Here is a 24,292-nt window from a genome sequence, read left to right as displayed (position 1 = left end):
TTGTGAGCTCTAACCATATCATTGTGATAGTAACAACTGCTAGAGTACGAAAACTTCGCGGCTTCACCACATGTCCATATCCCAGTTTTCCTGAATTAATTTCTTACTGAACACAGAAAACCACATGGTGATTAGACACGGTAGTATGGAATAAATTAGGTGGGTTAAAATTACATTTTTCCTTATACGTATTGGTAGTGATAAGATAAACAGCAAGCACCTTGACCTATACACCAAATTGTACAAGTCTTGTCAATTTTCTAACCAAATGCCACTTTCAAGTACTGAACATTCAGCAGTCATATGTCCTACTACGCTTTCGTGCATTTCCTTTCCGTGACAAAGATACTAAAGCCAGGCGGTATCATTCTTCTACCTCATCATCAAAGGACAAATAGAAACAGTCTCCCATATACCAACTTCGCAAGCGACATTCCTTTTAACCTCTTATAATAAGTGACACTAAACAAAACCACATCACACAATATGAGATACTAATCTTCGACCTACCTACTTACCTGTATCTTTTGCACAAGCCAAGTAGCTACCCGACAGAGCAGCTACGAGTACTCGTACAGTTGTACCTATATACAAATTATTTGGGATGTACAGCTTCCATATAAATTTTTTTGACCCCATGGAATATGCGAAAAAATCCGCGTTCTAACTGGAGACTTGTAGTTCCTGTCTGAATTCTGAAACATCAGCCTCGTTGTTTTTTCTCCTCCTTTTTTTCTTTTTTTTAATAATAAGGGTTGCCCTACTTCTGTAGTGTAGGCGTATTGCGGAAGAGCTCCAGAAGTTTCACCATCCGGCAGCACATTTGCCCGGATTCTGTCGCCCAATCTGCGCCAACACACGTCGATACCCGAGGCGCTAGCGTAAGAACTCGCCAAGAAATCCAGCAACACGACTACACGAGGGCGCACTCGGCTTGAAGCGGACAGCAAGGGCGCAGCAGCTGGTGGCGCACGAGCAATAGCTTGTAACACCCCCGGGGATCGGACCAACGGGACACGGGAGACAGCAACAGAATCATTAACAATTATACGAGGAGGCTTGTACCAGGGCCTTGTAGAGCGAGCAAGACCGGGGAGGCAGTAGTAGAAGTGGTACTGGGCCTACTGGCCTCCAAGTAGTGGCCATGGACGGGTGCAGGCGACTATCAAGGCCTATCATTAGAGCGAAGAAGAAGAGGTCAGTAGCCTCGTCGAGATGACGTGGTTACCTGCAACTTGACATCCTTTGTAGAGGCCATGGGATGGACAGTGCGCGTAGCTGTCAGGTTTGGTGAAAACCAGGACAAGGGCCCTGGTGAAAGTTTGCTGAATAGATAAGGTAGGTTGGTTGAGTGATCCCAATCAGAGGTTTGTTTTATGGCCTCGTTGATGGGGTCCCTGTGCTTGCCCAAAGATTTTTGAGATGGCCACCAAATAAAGCATTGCGAAATGAGGCAGCAAATAATCATTTCAGGGCTCGTGACTGGTGGAAGCACTGCCGATGCTCCAGAGAAGGCACTGAATACTGGGCAGCAAAGCCAAAGGGGGGCTAAAAAAACAGTGACGACACGCGTGATGCGGGGCTGTCATGAGGTGATATCACTCGGGAGAGCAGTGGGGCTGAGTCGCTGTCCGGGAGTGGTAATGCTCGGGTTCTTTTTGCTGGGAGAAGGCGACCAAAGTGACAGTGCCGTCTCATGACCTTGCGAAAGGGTGGAAGCACCGGTGATTGGTAGAGGGCATTGAATGGTGCTGAAGCTGCCGAACTGATGTAATGCATACTCAGGATGATGAAAGCCAGCTCCAGTGCCGAGAAAGATTCCTTCATACAAAACAAAATATTATTCAGTGCTGAAAACGGAGTAAAAATACCATACCAAGGCTTTCAATCACAAAAGAACCTTTCAAAAGCATCATGGACCTGGATCCCAAATGAAACATCAAAAAAGAACATGAGCTATACTAGTCACACGAGATTTGAGAATGAACCTGTAATTTCACAGAAAATAATACAATGCAAGCGAGAAAGGAAGCATGTCTCTTCAACGCCGAACTTGGTTTCTCTACATGCAATCCAATATCTTCTGATTAACATGGATAATGAGAACTGAATAGCTAAAGATATCACAGTAAGTAAAATATCTCACACTATTTGTCGCCATGTAATATTTTGCATCAAGCATATGGCATGTGCTGATGCAGAAGCTTTGCTCAAAGTCTGCAGACACAGGCATCCAGCTTTGATCCCAGGTTTGAAATTTGAACCCAGATCAAGCTCTGAAGGGTTAGGGCTTCCATCTTATTCAGTACTATAGTAAAGGAGTATTAACGGAGCTAGTTCAAATCCTCCAATAGAAATCCAACAACTAACCTTGCAGTTGCAGGAGAATAGCTCAATGAGGTGATTACAGTTGGCTTCTCTGAGAAATTTGCACATAAAGGACAGAGAAAGCACAAATTGGCATGAAACAACAATTAATTGTGCCGCTACAGTCCCAATGAAACAAGTGGAGTAGATAGAATACAAGTACAGTCATACAGGAGTAACATAATTAAACATTAGTTACACAATGGGGTCAAAAAGAATAACTATTAAGGGGACCATACCCAATATACCTTCCCAATACAGGCAGGCTTCACACGTCGTATAGCTTTCAAAAAAAAAAAACTTCCCAATCAATAGAGATCGGCTCTAGTCATTAATCCAAACAAGCCCTAAGTAGGAATCACAGTAAGTTCTCAGCAACTGTAAATTGCATACCATGTCTCCTTACTTACCCAGAACATGCACAGATGCTTTTTATTTCTTCTTCTGATCTCATGTATGTTTCATCTCAATATCAGCTGCCAGAAGATGGCATGAAGGATGAAGCTTAAAAGCCAAAAGTGGTGTACATAATTTTGTACAGGGTTAACAACTCACAATACTTAATCAGACAAGACTTAAAGAATTGCTGGCAGCACACTGATAAAAGATGTTACAAAGTGCTTCCAAATATCATGTTAAACAATCAGCCAATGTATAGTGTCCACAATTCTAAATGTTACCTATATTGCCTTGGCCTTCTCCGGGGCTGGTTTAACTTCAATCTGTTTCATCCATTCACACAGTAGGGTATTTACTTCATCTGGAACTTCATCATGTGGAGCATGACCTGTTATATTCACCATAAAAAGAAAGATACAATGATGAACAACACAACTTTTGGAAATGAAATCGGTAAAAACATTAGGATTCTGGGGGGGTACCTGCATTCAACTCTCTGATTTGAACCTTGCTGCAATGCTCTCGGAGCATGGTAACAAACGCCTCAGATTTTGTAAGGGGGTCTTTCATACCCTTTGTTTCAAAGAAAGTAAATAAAAATATAATTAACCTCCCACACATTAACCAACTAATTTGGCAATAGTTATAGATATGTCATTAGTGAATCATTCTTTATTGACAAATGAAGCTTGTCCATGGTATTAGGTACATACCTGGATAACTAATATTTTTCCTCCAAAAGAATCAAATAAAAAGTTAAGAGGAATTGAAAGATTGAAGCTGAATACACTCTCAAGAACTGTTACAGCACCAGGATCATAAGACTGAATTTATTTGTCAAGGAAACTTTGTGCAGACTGCGTTGCATAGACTGAGAGTTAAATGTATGCCAACTATACTGTGTGTTATGAGGATACAGCTCTAATAATCTGGTCCACAAGTGGCTTGTCCACCCGTCCCGTTCTCTAAACATGAAAAAGTATTACATAAGAATGGAAGGTACTGTTGAAGTAAAAGAAAATAAAAGTGACTTCATAGGACACATACAGTAGGATAATATTCTTTAAGAATGCCTTCTAGTCTTGATCTCAAGAAGAGCAAAAGAAGTTGTGCCTGCAACTTGGAAAGCCAAGATGTTCGTCTTTCCTGCAGGTGTTTGCATTTACTAGCACTTAGTTTAATTTACAACAACAATATATTTCAGAGATAAGGGTTCAATGTCACATATTTTGTGTTTTCTACACATCGAGTGATCATTTCTGAGAACTATTGTTTTAATGCATGCAAGCACCATATATATATCTTGGCCATGAAAATACAAGCCTCACCTAGGTTCATTTCAGTGTCACAAATGATTTTACAGTTCTGTATCCAACAACAAAAAATCATAGTAAAGGTTTCAATATCTAGGCAAAAGCACATCGACCCATATAATTAATATTACCAGCCAGCAAATCCAACTTGTAAGGCACATTTTTTACATATCGTTTGCAGCCAACATGATTACATGGACATGGAAATGTATGAGACAGCCGCGTGCAAATTAGTATGATAAAGGTTTGAACAGCTATGTAAGGTTGATGTGCTACATAAAAACACATCAACACGGATAATTAATATTGTTAGAGTATATTAGGCACCTCCAGATATAGTTAGTTTAAGATTGATTGTAATCCCAGGATAACCTTCCTTATCTCTAGGAGAGGCTACTTGCTCTCCATGCCATGTGCTCCTATATAATCAGCCGAAGGGGCTCAAGCAATATAACTCCCGCATTCCACATAATCTTACAAATATTACTAGCCACAAATTCAATTTGCAGGGCAACTTTTTAAAATCTCATTTGTAGCCAACAGGAACATAAAAATGTTTGAGACAGAAGAATGCATACATCAATCAGATCAGCGAATAAATATCATGAAGGTTCCAATAGCTATGAAAGGTAAATGTGTTACATGAAAGGATAATATTACCAACCAACAAGTTCAATCTGAAGGATTTTTTAAAAAAGAAATTTGAAGGAATGTTTTTATTAACCTCATTTGTAGTCAACAGGACCATGAAAATGTATGAGATGGCCACAGCTCAGCAAATTGATATCATGAAATACTGATCAGCTCAGCTCACAGGTAAGCAACTAGGTTGGTTTTGTAATAAAACCATATATGAGTGTGAACTTTCAATATCATATAGTAGAGAAGAAGTAAATGAGAATGCATAACAATAGATCAGATACAGAAGATCAGTTGCCTTACTTCACTCAATGGGACGAAGGAGTAATTTGGAACAACCGAACCAGCTGAGTTTAAAAGAACCAGAGACATAGCAAGAGAAGGCCATAAACCAGCAGCAATGGCACAGATATAGCCTGAGAATATTTGAGAACGGTTATGATTTCATCAGGATTTTGTTATAACTTCAGTAAGATTGTTCTGTGCAAAAATTGTATGTCCCTTCATCTGTATAGTAATTTTATAATAGAATCGGTACCTCCAATAGAGTTGCCAACAAGATGAACAGGTTCCCTCACAACATCAATAATAAAGTCTCTCAGAAACTCTGACCAGAAAAGTTCTGAATAGTTGACATTTGGTTTCTCTGATTTCCCAAACCCAACAAGAGTAATTGCCCAAACTCGGTGGCCCATATCAGCAATGTTATCTATATTGTCACGAAAATGCTCCAGGAAAGCTCCAAAACCATGCACAAGAAGAACAGCTGGACCTTCGTTGCCAACAAAAGTGTACTGCAACGAAGGATCGAAATAAGGAATTTGCGGTAACCAACATAAATAAAGTTGTTTACATAGGAAAAATTTAGCCCACAAGCACAGAAAAGTATACTGTAAAAGTGTAAATAATGGTAGAAATAAGGAATTTGCGCTGGCCGACATAAATAAAGTTACGTGCATAGACAAATTGAAATGCATAAGCACAGCAAAGTAAGAATACCTGTACAAGATAACCCTTCCATCTCCAAATTCTTATAGGACAATTTCCCTCGACAGATACTTGGGATTTCGACGCCAAGAGCCAATACCACTGTCATGTAAACAAATAGATTGTTAGGGAAAATGAATGCGATGTTTGGTTTCCCTGACGATTGAGCCCAACAGAGGAGAACAAGCTAGGAAAGATATAAAATAAAAATACCTCCATCGAACATATAGCATCTACTGCTGCTTTCACTGTAGCTGTTGAGTACCCAAATGGTGATAGAAAACCAGCATTGCGATCTTTCTCGTATTGAATAGTATCATTGTAGGCTTTCCTCCTGGATATGACTCCAAGCTGAATTGCAGGCCCAAACAAGGTGTAGAATGAGGCACCATCTCTGGTTTCAGCTAAGCGCACTTTATCATGCAACCTGGATATGGAGTAAAATCAGATCAGCTACGAAAACTCTAGAAATTCGTATAATATCAATGACCATATTATATGAATAAAATGGAGAAAAAAAAGAATTGGTGGTCCTCCATTGGAATTTAGGCAGCATTTCTAAATTCAAATGGAAGCACACTGTGGATATGTAATCTTTGTAATTTAGAGCAAGTCCCTGGCAAGAATTTGATTGAAGGACAAAATTAGTTGGTGACACATACTCTTGCCAACTAGCATTTCCTGTTCCTTCGAGGTATCTTAGGTAAGCAGCCAAGGCATCCAAAGTAATATCTGTTCCACCCCTAACTTCAAGTGAGTTTTCAGATGCAAACATTGAATTCATAATTCTCCTTCCTGATGCACCAGAATCCATGGGGATATCCTCTATGTTTTCGTCATTGCTGCTGGTGCTTAATGTAGTGTTAGTTTTGATCATTCTTTGACTGACAGTCCTTTTTAGAATAGATCTTGCAGACATGTTCTTGAGAGGGAACCAAGTATCCTCCGGTGTTCTACTGTCTTTCAGGAAACCTTTTAATTCTTCCAGAGTGGGTAGAAAACCTGGTAGGACATTGTTATAGTAGCTAAAAGTGAACACAAAGATGCTCAAAGAAATGAGCAAAAAAACATACAATCCAAAACAAATAGAATTGAAGTGCACCTGTGTCTAACTCCAAATTTAGAGCAGGCAAAGCTGTAGCAGCAAGAGGTGTGGCCATTGGTAGTTTTGTCTTTAAAAATTGGTCGTGTGACGTCGATACTTCTTCCAAATTCTAGTACAATGTTTACTTCAGCTATCAGCAAGTTGTACATATTAAGTTATTAGAGGATAACATGAGAGACTGTAACTAAACTACCTTATAGTCATACAATGGGGCACTCCAAGCCACTATCTTGGGAGGGCTTCCCCATGAGAATGACCCATTAGATAAAGATGATTCAACATTGGCCAGAACATTGCACACTCTATATTCAACTTCCTCTTCTGTAAAAATAAGACCTGCTTGCACCTGTTATGCCCCACCAATGCATGCCACCAGAAGATATGTATGTTAGATAGCTAGATGTGAACCTACTCGCAAACTCTTAAGCTAAATTTGTAACATAAACCTTGCATAGTGACCTCATTCACAATCTTCAGCAAAACATCTTCAGCATTTCCCAAGCCTATGAGCAGATCAGACTCTTGAGACTTCAACGCCATCTTAAGATCTTTCAGAGCAAATAGCAGCAGTTCCAGCATTTTATCTGAATAACCTGCAAGTGATGATGGGGAATTATACAAATGCTTGCTGTCAATGTGATTCACTAATTGGTAACACTACTAATTTTAACACTGCAGAAGCAGGGCTGGTGACCAATAAGTCACTAACAATCCCATCCTCATTCTGCCAACCTAACTATTTGAAAAGCAGCAGACCGGTGAATTTAAGACGCCCTATAAAAGTTGGATGTGGTTCCTGTGAAGTGTGTAGAATCACTGCACCTTAAGAAATTGCACTATCAACCATCAATCCAAATTCAACAGCAGAAGCCACTCCAAAAAAAAAAACAGTGCGAATTACTGTGCGAATGTCCCGTGCCCAATCCTTGTACACATCCTACTGTACCAGCCTAGCAGGAAATCTAGACCAAACGTCCCTGAAACAAATGATTGAGGTCGCATGCAGCCTTACTGTCTTAAGTTGTGGCCCAAGCTGGACAGTAACTTATGGTCCTGATTTTGGTGAGCATACTTCTAAGAAGCAGCAAGAGAGTTGCAGTCTAAGGCAGAAATGGTTTCTACATTCAATGAGTAGCTTTTGATGTAAAGCAACCGAATGTTTAGTGCTGCTGAACTTCACGATAAGCTGCAACTAACGAGTTCCACAGTGCTCCGAGTTCAACTTCATCTTTGGCACCAATGTGGCAAAAGCTCAGGGATCCAACCCCGCAGGCCCCAGCTGCCTCAACGATGGACGCACGAGAGACGATACAGAAGCAGCACGAACGAGCAGTCAATCAAACTACCGCACGACGGCACGAGCACGAAGGCAATGCACCGATCACGCCACGCGCACTATTCCCAAATCCCATTCCTGAGCAGTCAACCGGATCACGGAATCAGACGGGTAGCAGCACCAACACCAGCAACATACCTGCGAGGATGCGCCGGTCGAAGACGTAGAGCGGCACGATAGGGCGCCGCGGGTCCGCGACGGCGGCGGAGAGCCCCGGGTGGTCGTCGATGCGGAGGTCATGCTTGAACCACACCACCGCGGCCGCGGCCGCGCCCCCGTCCCCCACGGGCGTGGTGGCATTGGAGGCGACGATCCGGCCCCGGCACCGGCTGCGGAGGATCCGGCGGCGTTGTGGCGGGGCTGGGAGAAGCGGCCCGAGACGGAGCGCGAGGAGAGCCATGGGAGGGGCAGCGCGGCGGCGTCAGCGGCAGCGGCTGCGGCAGAAGAAGCCATAGACAGGGATAATAAGGACGGGGCTAGGGCGCGCCCATGGCGAAGTTGTGGCGGAGGACGGCTGCTCGAAGGCGTCGTGAATTTTCTGTGGCGGAGGGCGGCGGGCCGGCGGTCACTGTGACCAAGGGCAGTGGGGCTACGCAGAGGCGCAGCCTGCGCAGCAGAGCGCGGGGGAAACGACGCGCAAGGCGCAGCACAACAGTGGGGTCATGATTCCTGGGCTGGCGCCGCGTAGAATGGCGGCGAAGAAAATGTTCGTATCTGTGTCACTCGAACTGCTGTTAAATTCAGGTGTTTGAAGCCCCAGCAATTTTTCACTGAAATCGGAAATCTGCAGGGAACAGTTAAATTCCCTTTGATTTAACCCAGCTGCAAAGAGCTTGCTATGTTACTACAAGCCAGAAAAGCAGAGCAGCAAATCAGGCCTTGTTTGGTTTCCCAATTTGCCCTATGAAAGAAATCTTGCATGTATGGAATACTAAACGAAGTTTATTTGTAAAACTTTTTTACAGATGGGTGCAACTTTGCGCGACGAATCTAATGAGCCCAATTAATTTATGATTGGCTACAGTAATGCTAAAATAACCATTCTCTAATCGTGCGGTCAAAAATCTCATTAGATTCGTCTCGCGAAATAGCGCAGGAGTTGTGGAGTTAGTTTTATGAACTGCCTTTATTTAATATCCGTAATTAATGGTCAAAGTTAGCTACAGTACCTAGCGCTACTAAACCAAACAGGACCTCAGTACCATGTGTTCCATCCCGGGACTGAGCCGAAAATGAAATGCCCAGAATCACCTGGGAGTCCCAGTGCTATCAATCATGTAGAACTCATTCTTCAGTAGTTTAGCTTGCTGGGAATCTGCATTTCTGAGATTGAATGAATGCAGCATGGTTAGCAGACAAGATATCACTGGTTGAGATCACTCATAAGTTACAAATTTGCATTCCCTACTCCTTGAATCACTATTGTTTTATCCAGCAATCATGGAATTAATCATAACTAAGATGCATTATGTACTCGTTGGCTCTTTGCAGCAACCATACCATGATTCATCAAACTATCATCATAGAAGCAGCTTGCGACAGCTTTTTCCTGGTCCTGGCCAGTAGCACCCCGCTGCTTGGCAACATCTCGTGCCTGAAGCTTAAACTCCAAACAACTTTGCAGACCTCACAACTGATTATTCATGATATTTGGTAATTTCACAAGAAAAAACAAATATTATTCCTGTAATGTCCACCCCTCCCCACAAGAAGCAAATGTTGATGAATAGATTTCCTGCTGATAAATGCAGGTTTTATTTCTCTCAGAGAACATGTACAAGCTTCTTTCTAAATCCAGTAATAAGATGAAACTTCACTTCAGCAGCAGCTGAAGCCCCGTGCATAAGATCTCTTACACTCTTGGTGCATGAATGCAATGTATTTTTGCTGTGTTATCTCCTCGATGGTTGATCAAAACCACACTTGCCAGAAGCCAATGAGGATTGGCAAAATGTTTCCAACTCAGACACACCAAAATGTTTATCTGGGTATAAGAAGATTGGGAAAGATGTATTAGGATGCTGCTGTACTCCATGCAGAAGAGCACAAACACTGTGGTACAAGAATAAAGGCAAATGATAAGGTTGGTTCAGAAATTTTATCTCCACAAATTACTGTTTGAACAGATCCAACCATAAGTCTCAACTCTCAACTACGGAGCTAATGAAGATGCCAAACAAAACAAGTTCAAGATAGTGTCTTTAGTGTCGGTATAGGATATAGGAAAGCGTTAGAACATAACACTACGTAGTAATTAGGCTTTGTCCATGCTATTATGATTCATATTATGGGTTATCAGGAGAGCGCATACCTTCTTTGAAGCTAACCAGCAAGACAAACTGGATAACGCTCCCACACTACACTAGAGGCATTTAAGAAGAAAAATGGTCATGCCCTCCAGTTTCAAGGTACCTACTACAATTTTCTTGCAGAAATGTTTCTTTATATCCAGCAGAAATTGAAGAGTGCTTCTTTGTTTTGCATCTGTCACGAGATCTCATTTTAAGGTACTCCGAGAGATTGTGCTTGAACCACGCCGCTTTCCTGTCACCATCTGCAACAATACTGCCTCAATACAGTCCTCATCGTTACAAACACACCTGATCACTGAACTCCAGCTCTCAACATGTGGAACCACTCCAAGATCAAGCATCAAACTCATGATTTGTGCAGCCTCCTTAACTTTGCCAACTGCACAATAACCCTTGATAACTGAGTGAAACACAGAGAAATGTGGCACAAGCCCTTTACCCACCATATCCACCAGGTAAGCCTCCGCCTTTTCATATAATCCGCTTACGCACAGCCCATTCACCAATGTCGCATATGTCGCTGCATTTGGTTTGCATCCACTCTCCACCATATCACCAACAACCTTGCAGGCATCCAGTGGCCGCCCCTCGCGGCACATCCCAACAATGATCGTGTTGTAATGCACAATGTCAGGGGGAACTCCACGGCCTCGCATGAGACAGAGCAAGCGATACGCCTCTCGGAGCTGCTTCTTGCGGCACAGTGCATTCAGCACGGTGGTGTACGCCAGCGGATCCGCGGGGATGCCCCTGTGCAGCATTTCGTCGAGCAGTGTAGCTGCAGTGCGGACCTGAGCCTTGCGGCAGAGTAATTGGGTAAGGATGCGGTAGGTGTCGGCGTTGGGGGATACATTAAGTGAGCGGAGACGGTGGAAGAGGGAGAGTGAAACGGCGACGTGACCGGAACGAGCGGCGGCCTCGATTAGCAAGTTGTGGGAGGCGAGGACGAGTGGCGCGGGGATGGGTAGCCGCGAGGAGACGAGGCGGAGAAGGTGTAGCGCGGACGGGAAGTGGGAGGCGGTGGAGGAGAGGACGCTGAGGAGGCGGAGGAGGAGCTGAGGGTGGAGCGGCAGGGGGCTGGGGCCGGAGACGAAGAGGGAGTTGAAGGTGGAGAGGAAGAGCTGAGGCGGGCGGCGGAGGCGGAGCACCGCGAGGAGGACCGGGAGCAGGAGGCGCGGGGACGGCGGGTCCGGGAGGCGGCGGAGGAGCGCTAGCGCGTGGGGTAGGTGGTCGCGGCGGCGGGCGAGGCGGAGCAGGAGGGAGTGGAGCGTGGCAGGGTGCGGCGTGGTGGTCGGGGAGGTGACGGTGACGAGCTCCAGCGCGAGGAGCGGGTCCGGCTGCGAGGTCACCAGCTTGTGCAGCCGCGCCGGCGAGATCGCCGGCGGCGATGCGAGCATCGACATCGGCGATTCGGCGTGGCTGTAATGGCGGCTTGCGGCCTGTTCGGATGAACTAAAAGATGACGGCTGGACTGAATGTGGCTGGGCTCGTTAGCCAGCCTCCTCCTAGGGTACGCGATTCAGCGCCGCAACCCCCCACCCCATCCGCCCTCGATGGCGCCGTCCCGTCTGCCCGACGCCTCCGCCGCTCCCCTAGCCGGCGCCATCCAACAGCCCCGCGCCGCGGTAGTGCCCTTCCCCGGACCCCCCCCCCCCCCCCCCCCCCCACCGCATCCGGCGGCGACGGGCGATTCAGCCCCGCACCCCTCCCATCCGCCCCAGACGGCGCCGTCCGGGCCGCCCGGCGCCTCCGCCGCTCCCCTAGCCGGCGCCATCCAACCGCCCCGCGCAGTGGTAGTGCCCTTCCCCGGCCCCTCCACCCCCGCATCCGTCGCGCCGCCCCGCTGCAGGGGATCGTGGTCGCCACCTCTCTCCACGCCTCCCCCTGCACTGCGTCGGCCCATCTCGGCATCACCTCGCCACGGCGCCACCCCTGATCTCCGCGAGCGAGGGCAAGACGTTGTTGCCGTATTGCCGGGGCCTCGAGGTTGGTTTCCCTCACTTGTTTGCAGTCTGAAGCTTTGAAATTAGCTGTTTATGTATTTTTGCTGATGATCCGATGCAGCTTCTGGCATGTCTGTGTTCTGTTTCTGTTAATTTACATGTGTAGGAAACATACCGCAGCAGAGGTAGTTAGTATAACATGAATGGTTCCTGAATGCAATGAACAGACTTTCTTCCTCTCAATAGGCTAATAATATATTTTACTTTTAGGATTGTACATTTTTCTAGTTGTTGAAGTCCTGTATATGCTCCTAATAGAAGCGAGAAATGTCTCTGCAGCTATTGGCAGACAGCAGATTGGTCGAGAAAAAAACGTCTACTGCTGAACAAGCTCCAGCAAATGTTTCAAATGATGGTATTTGAAGTTGTCTTCATGGTGCTATATATGCAGTAGTATCATTTAAGCTATGCTTCTTTACTTCGTACTTTGCTCTATTGATTGGTAGAAATAAATGTGATCCACATACTTTAATCCAATCTGTTATGTCTGTAACCGAAATAAATGAATTCACTGTTGGGTGTTTTCGTTATATGCCTCTGTTCTAGTGTTCTTCTATTTATGCTCACTTGCATGTACCTGTCTGACGGCTGGGCTGGGCTGGGCTGAAAGATGCCTCTGTTCTTCTATAAATAACTGAACTAAAAGATGACGGATGGGCTGAATGTCCTTCTATTTTTGTTGATTCCTGTGAAAATATGCTTTAGTGATGGTTCCCAGCAATGTGGTCTATTTTTCATTTCTCTCAATTTGTATTGCTAGCTTGCCACGGAATAATTCTAGATTGGATAAGATTAACTTGTTCAGTTTTGTTTTTCATTTTTCATATTGCTAATTTGACACTGCAATAGTTATATATTGCCTAACTTTTGAAACTACTACCGAATTATGACAACCTTTTATTTACTGATTGCATTGGAATTTCATAAGCAGAAATATGATAACAGAGTAGTGCATCTTGAATGATATGGCCATCCGCTGAAATTGAAATATAATGCCATTGTTGCTTCCATATATCTTCTACCATATGTGGTCAGTCCAAGGGTACTTATTCCATCTTCCAATTTAGCTTCTGCCTTTGAAGGAGGTGACCGTCAGGGTGAAGAAACAATATTCTTCTGTGCACTTTCGCTTCATAACACAGTTCAAGCTGGTGCTGTCAGGTTAACACCTAACTCCTTTTTATTTAACTTAGTCTGGTCACATATCATAAATAATACCTTTTTTATGTCTCACATAGTTACTGCATGGCAAATACGTTTTTCAGTAGTGCTGCATCAATTCGACCATGGACTGAATTCTATAGCTAGCATGATGGTATTCCTATCTAAGGATTGGACTGTATCACTGCAATACACCATCTGATATTTGGATTTGAATGTTGTTATGAAACCTGTTTTATAAAATTGAGTCTAATTCTGAACTGGGTTCATTATGAAGCAAACTGTTAATTATTGATTTGCCTATTCGAGTTGCAGATGGACAGCAGCGATGAATCAAGGAGCAGCGAGTCTTCTAGTGACAGTCAGGACTTGAAGAAATTGGCCGAGGCAGCTGCTGTCGGAGTGGGTCGCGATGAATACTACTACTAATACCTCAGCTCTGAGCCTCTGAGGGAGTTGGTATCTGTTGCTTTGTGGCCTGCATCATGATCCGTAATTCGTCATTCTATTGGTGTAAAGATTGGACAATGCAGTCTATTATTATGTGTTCTGAATTGTTATTTTAATGCATTGGGAGGGCCTCTCGTAATGTAATGAAGTGAAATTAAGTGATGGGGATAACCGTTGCAGTTTATGGACATGGATCAATTCGATCTGCAGAATTTTGTTCATTTACTTTGGTGCATTGGCTCCTTTTTTTTTATGGGATTGGCTTCAAAATTTAAATTTGAATGGGAGTGTAAATGTGGGATTTGAATTTATATGGACCGCCATCTGCCTCAGCCGGCTGGGGAAGGATGCTGCGACCAACTAGCCATACTTGAACGTCCCAGCCAGCGGGAACTGTAGAAACAGCCCAGCCAGCCGAATAAGCCCCCAGTCCAACATACCGAACGGGGCCTTGGGCTGGCAATGGGCTACAAGCCTACAAGCGAGACGAACGACGGAAGAAGACAGGTTAGTTTGGCTATGGAAGCGTGGGCCCGGCTAAAAAGTGGATCAAGTTGTGCGTGGGCCTCTTTCGTTCCGGGCCATTGACCGCTGTTGTTACCTGACTTCATATCCTTGGGCTGATCGTTACATGCACTCGGCTGATATTCTCACAGTAGTCTGGTTATAAGAGCCTCGATAGCACGGTCTGGAGAGCGAATATTCTGAGATTTAACGGTGTTTTGCATTCAGTGGTAGGCGATGTTTTCCGTCGACAGTGAGACGCCTATGGTGACTTCGTTAATCTTAAAAATTTGCCGGCTCAGTCTTCGAAGATACTCGTATGGGTAGAGTTTGCGTACGTGTGTTCATATGAGTGTGAGTATGCGTGCGTTGTGAGTGTCCGAGTTATACTGTGTAATCTAAAAAAATAGTCCTTCAATGTGCAGAAAAATGTTGTTCGTGCTCGTGCACAATAATACACATTTTTTTTCTGGTAACAATATATATATATATTTCTTTGATCGGGCTGTATACATAACCAGAGAAAATCAAAGCTTCATAAGATCGAACCGACATCAGCTTCTTCCGATAACCACGACCATGTTTGGTTTGGGCTGAAAAATATTTCTTCAAAACTTTTTGCATCTTTGACTACTAATTAGTAGTATTAAATAAAGTCTAATTACAAAATCATCTGCACGATCTCTGGTAAATTCGCAAGATCAATCTAATGAGGTTTTTGACCACACGATTAGAGGATGGTTCTTGTAGTGTCACTGTAGCAAATCATGAATTAATTACCGTCATTAGATTCGTTGCGAAAAGTTACGCCCATCACTAAAAAGATTTTACAAATAGACTATATTTAGTAGTACATACATATAAACTTCTCTTTTTGCAAAATTATTACTGTAGAAACCAAACATAGCCCACTTTGTAGACCATTAGCTAGTTCTGAGTTTCTCGAAACAAACGTAGAAGCCGGTCGATCTCCTCGTGAGTCAGATCGTGTCTAGAAGAGCTGTGAGAAAGGGATGGCATGTGCCGACGGTGAGGAGTGAGGGCAGCCATGTGGCGAGGGAACGAGATCCTCTAAAGTCGGCAAAAACGACTTCCCTCTCCAGTCACGCACCTGAGCCGTTCGATTCCTATCCAACCATCAGTCCAGCCAACTCCAATCTCACAGGCCTGTTCTCGGCCCATATCAGCCGAGCCAGCGACTCCTTTCCGTGGCTCCTCGCGTCGCCGTTCCCCTTCGCAACCGGCTGCCGCCGCGACGCTCGGAGTTCCTCGCCGGAGCTACCCTCGCCTCCCTGATCCGGCGGCGTTCCTCATCTCAGCGTCGGAGACCTCGGCCATCTGCAGCATCTGGCGCTCCTCCTCCATCTCCTACCGCATCCGCAGCGGCGCAGCAGCTCCACCTCGGCGAAGACTGGCGGGTGTTGCCGAGCTCGCGCTCCCGCTTGGCGTCGGCGGGCTCCGGCAGGAGGCGGTGCCGGTGCTCCTCCCTGAGGGTGGCAGCGGCCTCCAGCGTCCGGCGCCTATCGTTGGCCATCCTCCGCAGGAGGCGCTGCAGCCTCCTGGCCATGACGCGCCGCTCCTCCTCCGGCTCGCCGATGTGGCAGCACGTTTCTCCAGCTCCGCCTCCATCACGAGCATCATCACATCTGGCTTCGTGGCCGCAGCCGCAGTCGCCCCATGGAAGGGAGGTCGTCGGTGGACTGAAAGACTCGGAGGGGGAGACTGCAATGTGCTTGTATACTGCTATGAATTCTCAAAATTGATTCAAGTGCTATAAAACAGTGTAAAGATATATTATTTTGTAAATTGATCTGGAATGATATATTGAATGAAATCCACAAAAGATGATGCTGATCACTGCAAACTCATATGGCTGCACAAAAGAATGCATATTACTGCAAGTCTGCAATTTTCATATGGCTGATTACACAGAACTAGAAAACCAAAACTACCAGAACATGATGGCCAAGGAGGCTGTCGAGCCATTCTCTTGAGTGCATATGGGATATAATCTATAATACTAGAATTCATCCAAAACAGCATCTGTGATTGCTCCCTGAGAATTAGAAAAACAATAATTCAACATAATGGGCCATCTATGATTGAGAGAAAAAGTGTATTACTTCGAAATATTACTAGAATTCAGCATCTATTCTCTGAAGCTCTCAAATTCAGCATCAAGATCATTGGTGAATGGTCCCTGGAAAAGAAAACAAAAGAAAAGTGAACTCTGTGTGTCATCAGTAGATTGATCACTGGAAAATAAAAGAAATCAAAGTGAACTCTGTGCAGATACCGTCAATAGTTGAGAGAATGTATTGATGGTCATGTATGCTTCAGACATCCCTTCCTTGGGTAGAGATGTACTAGTGGAAATATTTTGTACTGGTACACCATGAACAGATGGCACTTTTATATTTTCTTGTTCCTGCTAATAAAAGAGAACAAAAATTAGATACAACTAAGCCTTTTTCCACTAAATACAATTAAAGAGAATGAGATATATTTTTCTGCTGCTACAAACCATTGAGCCTTGTCCCTTTTTCTTACTTCCCTTCTTTGTAAATTTGCGTTTCTTATCAAGCCATGTTTTTTGGCGCTTCGAGGTTTTTGTTTGCACCTCTTTTTTCTTTAGACGTGCAGGTTCCACATTTATTGGAACAGTGACAGATTCCACATTATCAGTGCAGCCATTGATTTCTTCTTCAACTTGCTTGCTAAGCACACCAAGGGTGTTGTTTACTAACAAAGTGCAACCTGGATTGCTGGCTGCTCGGAGTGCTAAATTGAGAAATCTGCGAGTCATATCTTTGTAACGAAGCATATCATCTAATTTTGTATTCTCTATTATGTTTCGACCTTCATTGTCTTGTACGATTCCACAACGTGCCTCCCGTGTCCATCGCTTCAATACATATTGTGCAGGGAGTGATTTGATATTCATCAAATCAAGGACTTTTAGAGCATGGCCACACAATATTCCAAATCTATTGAACTGCCCACAACTGCATGTACTGGTTTGCTTTAAAGGATCACTGGTAACTTTGTACTCCTTCTCAAAGCAAGTAAAATTTTCATCAAGGCTCCCAATTGCTACAAGGTATTCATTATTGCCTTCCAATGTTGTGGTGCATGCTACCAGTGACCTTTCATATTCACCTTGAAAAGCTTCAAATATAATTGGTGTGTAAAGCTTGCTTGCTTGGAGTAGCATAGGTGTCTTCATTTTTATTCTAGGTTGTTTTCTCCTTGATTAAAATTCAGCATCCAATTCTTTTTTTCTTTTATCTGCCACCACCCTTTCGAAATGCTTAAGAAATCTAATGATATCGAAGTCAGATTTGAAATGTCCCTTCAGCTCACTATTCAGACTCTCACTCAATTGTGCACTTCTCATCCCCAATGTGAAAACATCCTGCATATAGCATTCAGCCCATTTCTCTCTCACCTTGTATATACTATCCAACCAAGTTTGCTTGCTCGCCTTTGTCCTCATGAGCTGAAATGCATGTTCAAATGTAGCCTCATCCTCATACTCATACATACATGCACTAAAGTCGGAGAGAATACTTGGTTCTTCCTCACTGCCTTCGTCAGCTACATGTTTGGGGTCTTTCTTGATGCCTTTTTTCTTGCTGCATTTTTTCTTGCTGCCTTCATCCTCATCTTCGGGTTCAGCTAGATGTTTGACAGCATTTTGCATAATGTGAAAAGTACACAAGCCATGCCATGCTTCTAAAAACACTTCCTTAACTGCTTTTCCCATTGCAAAATCTTGGTCAGTATAAATTGTTTTTGGTTGCTTGCCATTATGTGCTTTGAGGAAAGTCTCAAATAACCACTTGAAGGACTCAAATGTCTCATCATTGTCAAAACTGACAACATCACCAAAATATGCATAGTCAGTGAGCATTTTAGCATCAACCCAAAATATATTTGCTATTTGTTCTTCTATGTCCATCTGCAATGCATATTGAAATGAAGGGTTCTCAGCAATTTTATTTTGAAAATACATAAGCATGCTTCCTGCTTGACCATATGCCATCTCTCGCTGGCGCTTGGCCCGTAAATAATTCTTGTGATCACGAAGAGTATAACTGAGATCGGATGAACCACCAACTTGCACACACGCCAACTCATGTGCTGCTTTGGGCCCAATTCCCGCATCGTCAGCTGTTTCAATTTCAAAACCTTGTAACTCTGAAATTTTTCTTTGAGACACCATCAAGTGCGAGGTTTGTGGCAACTGAAGCATGTGATTGTGTTCCAAAATCAAATCAGCAACTTTATAAGTTTCCTTCTCCCGGTCCATTATAAGACCCATGCGAACCTGACAATTAGTTCTAGTTTCAGCTCTTGGACACTTTGTTAGATGATCCCTTTTATCTTTCTTTCTATGCCCCTCATTTGCACAAACATATCTGCAGGACCTAACTTTCTCATCTGACTTTCTTTTGTTTGTGTACATTTTTCTCACCTCAAAGCCTTTTTGACCCCCATAGCTAATCCAAAACATCCAGGCCTCATCTATAGTATTGAACTCCATGCCAACTTGAGGTAAAAGACTAGATATCAAGCCTTCCCTACAAGAAAAAAGAATAAAGATGGCATAATATTAGGCAGCGAATTGAACGACTCAAATCTATACCCTATGCAAATAAATAAAAAGAAACAACCATGGCATTACGCACCTATTTTCTTCCATCTTCGGTATGCAGATTTAATTTTGATGCAAGCGAGTTGATGTTTCCTTCAAGCTTCTATACCGGTCTTTATTCAATCGATCAGTTCGAGCACAATTCAACAAGGGAGGACGAAAAACAATCAGAACAGAACAAGCACAGTATGCAGGGTACTAGCTAAAGAGATGGACACGGGAGCAGTTCAAGCACAATCCAAATATATTTTGGCACCAGTTTGCAGATGGATGGAGAGCACAAGCAGAAACCTGAGCCTGACGCACGGCCTTCGTCGATCCGCGATCGCCGCCGCACGACGTTCGCTGCTCGCGCCAAAAATGTGATTCCGGCGCCAAAGCAGCGATTATTCGCGCCAGGAACCCACTAGCAGATATACGTACGCGTCGTCCCTGATGTTGGGCCGGCCCAGCAAGCCTAACGGGGCACCGTCTGTGAGACAGGAGATGGAACATCTGACGGTTGGATAGGAAAGCAACGGGTCAGATGCGTGACTGGAGAGGGAAGTCGTTTTTGCCGACTTTAGAGGATCTCGTTCCGTGGCGAGGCAGCCCGAAGCGAGGGCCGCCACCACCACTGACCATCGAGTGTGTGATGCCGCAATCATGTCGGTCAGCCACGTTAACCCCAGGCGCCAGCGGGCGGTAGTCCAGCCCCGCGCCGGATATCTAGGGCGCTGTTTGCTTTCGTAGCGCAAGTTGTGTTAGGGAATTTTGACTATTAATTTTTTGTATTAAATAAAAGTAGTTTGTAAAATTAATTTTACAATTTTGTACTATCTCACGAGAGGAATCTAATTAGGTTTTTTATCGCACGATTAGAGAATGGTTACTGTAGCATCACTGTAGCCAATCACAAATTTTTTGGCTCATTAGATTCGTCGCGCAAAATTGCACACATTTATAAAAAAAAATTTACAAATAAATTTCATTTAGACTCTCATGCATGAAACGGGGCCTAGGTATCTGCATCCGAAGATATTTCCTCGCGGGGTGGTGGTACTTGTCAACAGCCAACAGGAGCCCAAGATATTTCCGCTCCTCGTCGCGTGGCGTATGCGTATCTCCGGGGATTTGCTGAAGTTAGTGAAGTGTGCGGTTGAGCACTAGCCTCGTGAGCACCTGTAAATAACAAATCCCCTCTCCGCCTCTGGCCTCCTCGTTTCCGCGGATCGCGAGCCGGTGGTGGCCCCCTGGCCAGCCGGCTGCCCGACGCCGCCCCGCCTCTCGTTCCGCTCTCCTTTTTCCCCTCTGGCCTCTGGTCCGCGCTCGGATCGGGTTGCCTTTTTCCTCCCCCCGCGCGCGCGCGCTCCTCCTCTCCTCCCTCCAGAACGTTCCGCGTTCGCACGGCACGACGCCGAACTCGAAAAAGTAGAGATGGGTCTCGCCCTCGCCTAGCCTTCCGCTACGTTTCTAACCCCGTACCCACGATGGCGACGTCCGGCGCGAGCCCGGCCACCAGTCCGGCCGTGCAACGCGCCGCCTAAAGCGCGCGCCGGCCGGGGAGAGAGATATTTGCGTCCCGTCCGGGGGGAAATATCTGAGCTCGCGCGCGCCCGCGGGCGCACGCCGGCCGGCGGACCCAGCTGCCAAGGGGCGGCAACGGATCGAGAAAGGCAGCGTCGCCCCCGCCTCGCCCCGGGGTGGTGCTGGAGTTTTCGGCCTGGAGCACCAGCTTGGCTCGGTGGCTTCGCGATTCGTCTCCTCCCATCCACTGACTGAGGCCACCGCGAGATATTTTCCGTGGACGGCAGCTGCATAGCATTGCGTCTCTCGCGCGCGCGTCCACCGCCAGTCGCCGGCTGCGCTCGTGCGCTCGTGAACGTGGGCGCACGGGCACGGCGCCGCGCGCATATGCTTGGCCAGTGGTCCGGCATCATCCACGGGATTCGGGTTGAACGCGCGCTTGGCGTCGGAGCGTCGCCGGCACAGGCGGGGGCTGAGATTTTGATGAATCTGTTACTACAGTAGTATTTCTGAACTGCAGCGTCAGGACCACACCAGCAGCAAGAAAAACGATGCCACACACGCGCACACAGTGAGACGTAAGGTCATGGTCAATTCATGAATGCTAATCAGAGCGAGCGACAAAGTCCATGGCCGAACCACATGAAGGCACCCGGCTCCGCTCCTTTCCGACTCGACCGATCGCCCGGCGAGATCTCGCTCAATTCTCAGCACCGGTAGGCCGAGTTCACGGAGAACGGGATTCCAACGCGTGGTGACACATCCCATCTCGACCTGCCGGTTCATCTGAGCTTCGCCGCTCGCAACTTGCAGCCCAAGGGAAAGGCAGTCGGGTACCATGCCACTACGACCACGGATCGGATAGGAGGCATCGGCGCGCCACGTCGGAGGCCGCGATACCTTGGAGACCCAGAGAGAGGGAGAGAGCGCGCGCGCTAGCGGGCGAGGAGAGCCAAACGCCGCCGAGCTGGCGAGCTGCTTTCGGATCGGGACCCCACGCCCGCGGCGTTGTCTCCTCGGCCGCCCACTGGCAGGGCCGCGGGCGTTATCCGCCGCCCGCCTCCGGCCAATTGTCTCCGCCCGTCGGCGAGCGACAGCGCCGGAGGCAAAATATCTTCGCTTTTTCGGAGACCGGGGTCGGGGGAGAAAATATCTAGCCGCGGTGCGCGCGTCTCGGTTCCCCGTCAAGTGATTACGAGCGAGTGGATGAGGATTACAGGCAGCTAGTGGCGCCATGACTTTGCATGGAGCTCGTGGTGGTGGCGCGGGCTCGAGTGCGGTGGGACAGAATCTTGTTTCGTGGATGGTGGTGTTCTGGAAGCATTGCGCTCCGTGCTTGCCCGTGAGCTCTGGTGTTTTCTTTATTCCTTTTCCTACTGTGCTGATGATGCGACGGGCAAATCTCCTCCATTCTTTTTCGCAGTCGTCTGTTCACCGCGGGGACGCAGCTTTCCGGTAGTTTGCTTGCTAGCTGTCGGGACTTTGACAAATGCCATTTCCCATAAGATAACAGGGATTGGTGTTTTCAAAGGTCTATATTAGGCTATCGATTACTCTACTTGAGCTCTAAATTAAGTTTTTGGATTGTCTTAGTTCTAATTATTTGAATCGGTTCACTCAACTCCCTCGTTACTGTGTGTTGTGGTTTGTGGAGACCCACAGCCGGGTAACGTAGTGCATCCGCCTAATCCCAGCGGGTGAGTATTCGGGGAAGCGTTAAACGATTCGGCAGGTCTACCTAGGGAGCAAGAACACAAGAATACTTGAGGATTTAGAGTGGTTCGGGCCGCCGGAGCGTAATACCTTACATCCACTGTGAGTTGTATTGCTCTTTTGCGTAAGAATGAATCTATCCTCTGCCCAGACTGGGTACTGGCCTCTGCCGGGACTCCCCCCATTTCTCTAATGGGCGTCTCTCTTTTATAGCCCAAGGGGACGCGTACACAGGCGTTGAGACCCCGACAGGTGGGTCCAACGCGGATGTATAATATACTGCGCAGAAGACATTAATGGTGCTACAGTGGTTGAGAATCTCTCCCCGGATATGCTTCATCGCCCTATGGACTCTCTGACCGAGGAGTGGATTCACCTGTCCCGTCGGCGAGGCGCCCGTTGAGGTAGTATAGGTTGCGGCGTAGACTGTTGGGTCTACCGCGTAGGCGTCGTGATGGGCGAAGGCGAGCCGTCGTGTCCAACTGGCATAGCAGACTAACATGTGTGGCGTGGGCGGCACCAGCGGCTGCACTGTGTGTCTTGGTAACGCGCGATCAACAGTGCAGCCTGACAAAAGTCACCTCAGGCTCTGTTGTGGCAGAGCGCACTTACGTCTCCCGTATTGAATGCGGTAGGTGGGCGAGTCTTCCCGAGGAAGCTTCGCGGCCGCGCGCAACCCTGCGCCTACGAACACGTGGCGGCTCCGAACCTGCCCCAGGCGGGGTGTCTGTTCCCTCCCCGCTGAGGGGTCCAGATAGTATATGGGGTCCGGGACCCCGTAGGAGGTCCGGGGCCCCCGGCTGTTAAGGCGCGGAGCTTCCCCTCCTCAGGGACACGTGGCGTCACCGGACCCGTTCCAGAGCGGGGAGCGAGTCCGGAGCCGTTGGCCCGGTGAGGTAAGAACCTAACCCGTGGGGCCCGGCTGCTCCGCCCCTTATGGCGTAGTTACGGATGACTACGCGAGTCCTGCCTTGCTGCAGTAGGAGTGAGTATCCCTGTTACAGGGTACCGACAGTGGCCCCCGGGCCCACCTCGGGGGAGGTACGAACCCGTAGGTGGGGCCATTATCGTGACGTGTTCCGACGCAACCTAGTTGCGTTGGCGTGCTCATGTCGAGAGCGGGTGCTCCGGACCTACTGGAGGCCAGAGCACCTATTGCCAGGTTCAAGTACTAGAGCACTCTCCACAGGGCGGTGAAGGTGTAGGCTTAGGGTACAGAACCAAGCTAAGCGGCTACACGGACCTCGGATCGCCCAGGGAGCGAGCACCACTTCCCCGGACCCGGCTCCTGGTGACCGTAGCGAGCGGTCTCCGCCGGAGCGGGCCACCGGAGTGGACTTGACCGACCGTGGCGAGCGGTCTCCAACGGAGCGGGCCACCGGAGTGGACTTGAGCCACCGTGGCGAGCGGTCTCCGCTGGAGCGGGCCACTGAAGTGGCCTTGCGCGACCGTGGCGAGCGGTCTCCGCCGGAGCGGGCCACCGGAGTGGACTTGAGCTGTCGCCATTGATCCAACGAGATACGTCACCGGACCTTGTGTTAGGGCATAGCAAACCACGCCTTATACTATTAAAGAGTCCGAACCTCTAGGCACGGCGGCCTCAGATACTAGGGGACTCGTAACAGAGCAGTGAAGTGCGTAGGCTTAGGGTACATTACCAGGCTAAGCGGCTACGCAGAACTTCTCCACCTCAGGATACAAGCACCACTTCCCCGGAACAGGTCCCTAGGAGTTCGGGCCGCCTTCTAGCTAGAAGGGGTATCCCAGGCTGACCACAAGGCAGCAACTCAATGTGGATCGTTAGCAACAAAGGAAAGACTCCGCACGAGAGAAGAAAACA

At 46.9% G+C, this 24,292-nt stretch overlaps 2 protein-coding genes and 1 long non-coding RNA gene across 10 annotated transcripts; 1 reads left to right on the top strand and 2 right to left on the bottom strand.

The window, feature by feature from the left end:
• Positions 1 to 385: 385 nt before the first annotated feature.
• On the bottom strand, positions 386 to 8,688 carry LOC120685304. Of its 8 annotated transcripts, XR_005679508.1 has the most exons (18): positions 8,285 to 8,546; positions 7,270 to 7,403; positions 7,004 to 7,156; positions 6,808 to 6,919; positions 6,368 to 6,707; positions 5,919 to 6,132; positions 5,718 to 5,807; positions 5,257 to 5,512; positions 5,022 to 5,134; positions 3,814 to 3,912; positions 3,684 to 3,731; positions 3,480 to 3,590; positions 3,249 to 3,339; positions 3,048 to 3,154; positions 2,778 to 2,843; positions 2,147 to 2,650; positions 1,989 to 2,062; positions 386 to 1,821 (listed from the first exon to the last, which is right to left on the bottom strand). XR_005679508.1 is itself a non-coding variant. In XM_039967145.1 (14 exons), the coding sequence occupies exons 1-14, from the start codon at positions 8,544 to 8,546 to the stop codon at positions 3,048 to 3,050; spliced, it is 2,130 nt and encodes a 709-aa protein (XP_039823079.1). In that variant the 5' UTR covers positions 8,547 to 8,683; the 3' UTR covers positions 2,499 to 3,047. The 8 variants fall into 8 exon arrangements, 2 of the variants coding, with proteins under 2 accessions (XP_039823079.1, XP_039823106.1); XR_005679505.1 differs by having other exon boundaries at positions 412 to 1,821; positions 2,147 to 2,237; positions 2,371 to 3,154; XR_005679506.1 differs by having other exon boundaries at positions 425 to 1,821; positions 2,147 to 2,843.
• Positions 8,689 to 9,763: 1,075 nt separating this feature from the next.
• On the bottom strand, positions 9,764 to 12,068 carry LOC120685326 (pentatricopeptide repeat-containing protein At4g01400, mitochondrial). The gene is made up of 2 exons (XM_039967186.1): positions 10,458 to 12,068; positions 9,764 to 10,130 (listed from the first exon to the last, which is right to left on the bottom strand). Exon 1 carries the CDS (start codon positions 11,859 to 11,861, stop codon positions 10,644 to 10,646), a length of 1,218 nt encoding a protein of 405 aa, XP_039823120.1. The 5' UTR covers positions 11,862 to 12,068; the 3' UTR covers positions 9,764 to 10,130; positions 10,458 to 10,643.
• Positions 12,069 to 12,089: 21 nt separating this feature from the next.
• On the top strand, positions 12,090 to 14,293 carry LOC120685334. The gene is made up of 4 exons (XR_005679514.1): positions 12,090 to 12,444; positions 12,741 to 12,816; positions 13,529 to 13,622; positions 13,938 to 14,293. It is a non-coding gene; the product is annotated as an uncharacterized LOC120685334 (long non-coding RNA).
• The last annotated feature ends 9,999 nt before the right edge of the window (positions 14,294 to 24,292 follow it).

Source organism: Panicum virgatum, chromosome 2K (assembly GCF_016808335.1).
Source record: "Panicum virgatum strain AP13 chromosome 2K, P.virgatum_v5, whole genome shotgun sequence".
Taxonomy (NCBI): domain Eukaryota; kingdom Viridiplantae; phylum Streptophyta; class Magnoliopsida; order Poales; family Poaceae; genus Panicum; species Panicum virgatum.
This window is presented reverse-complemented; position numbering and strand designations above follow the sequence as displayed.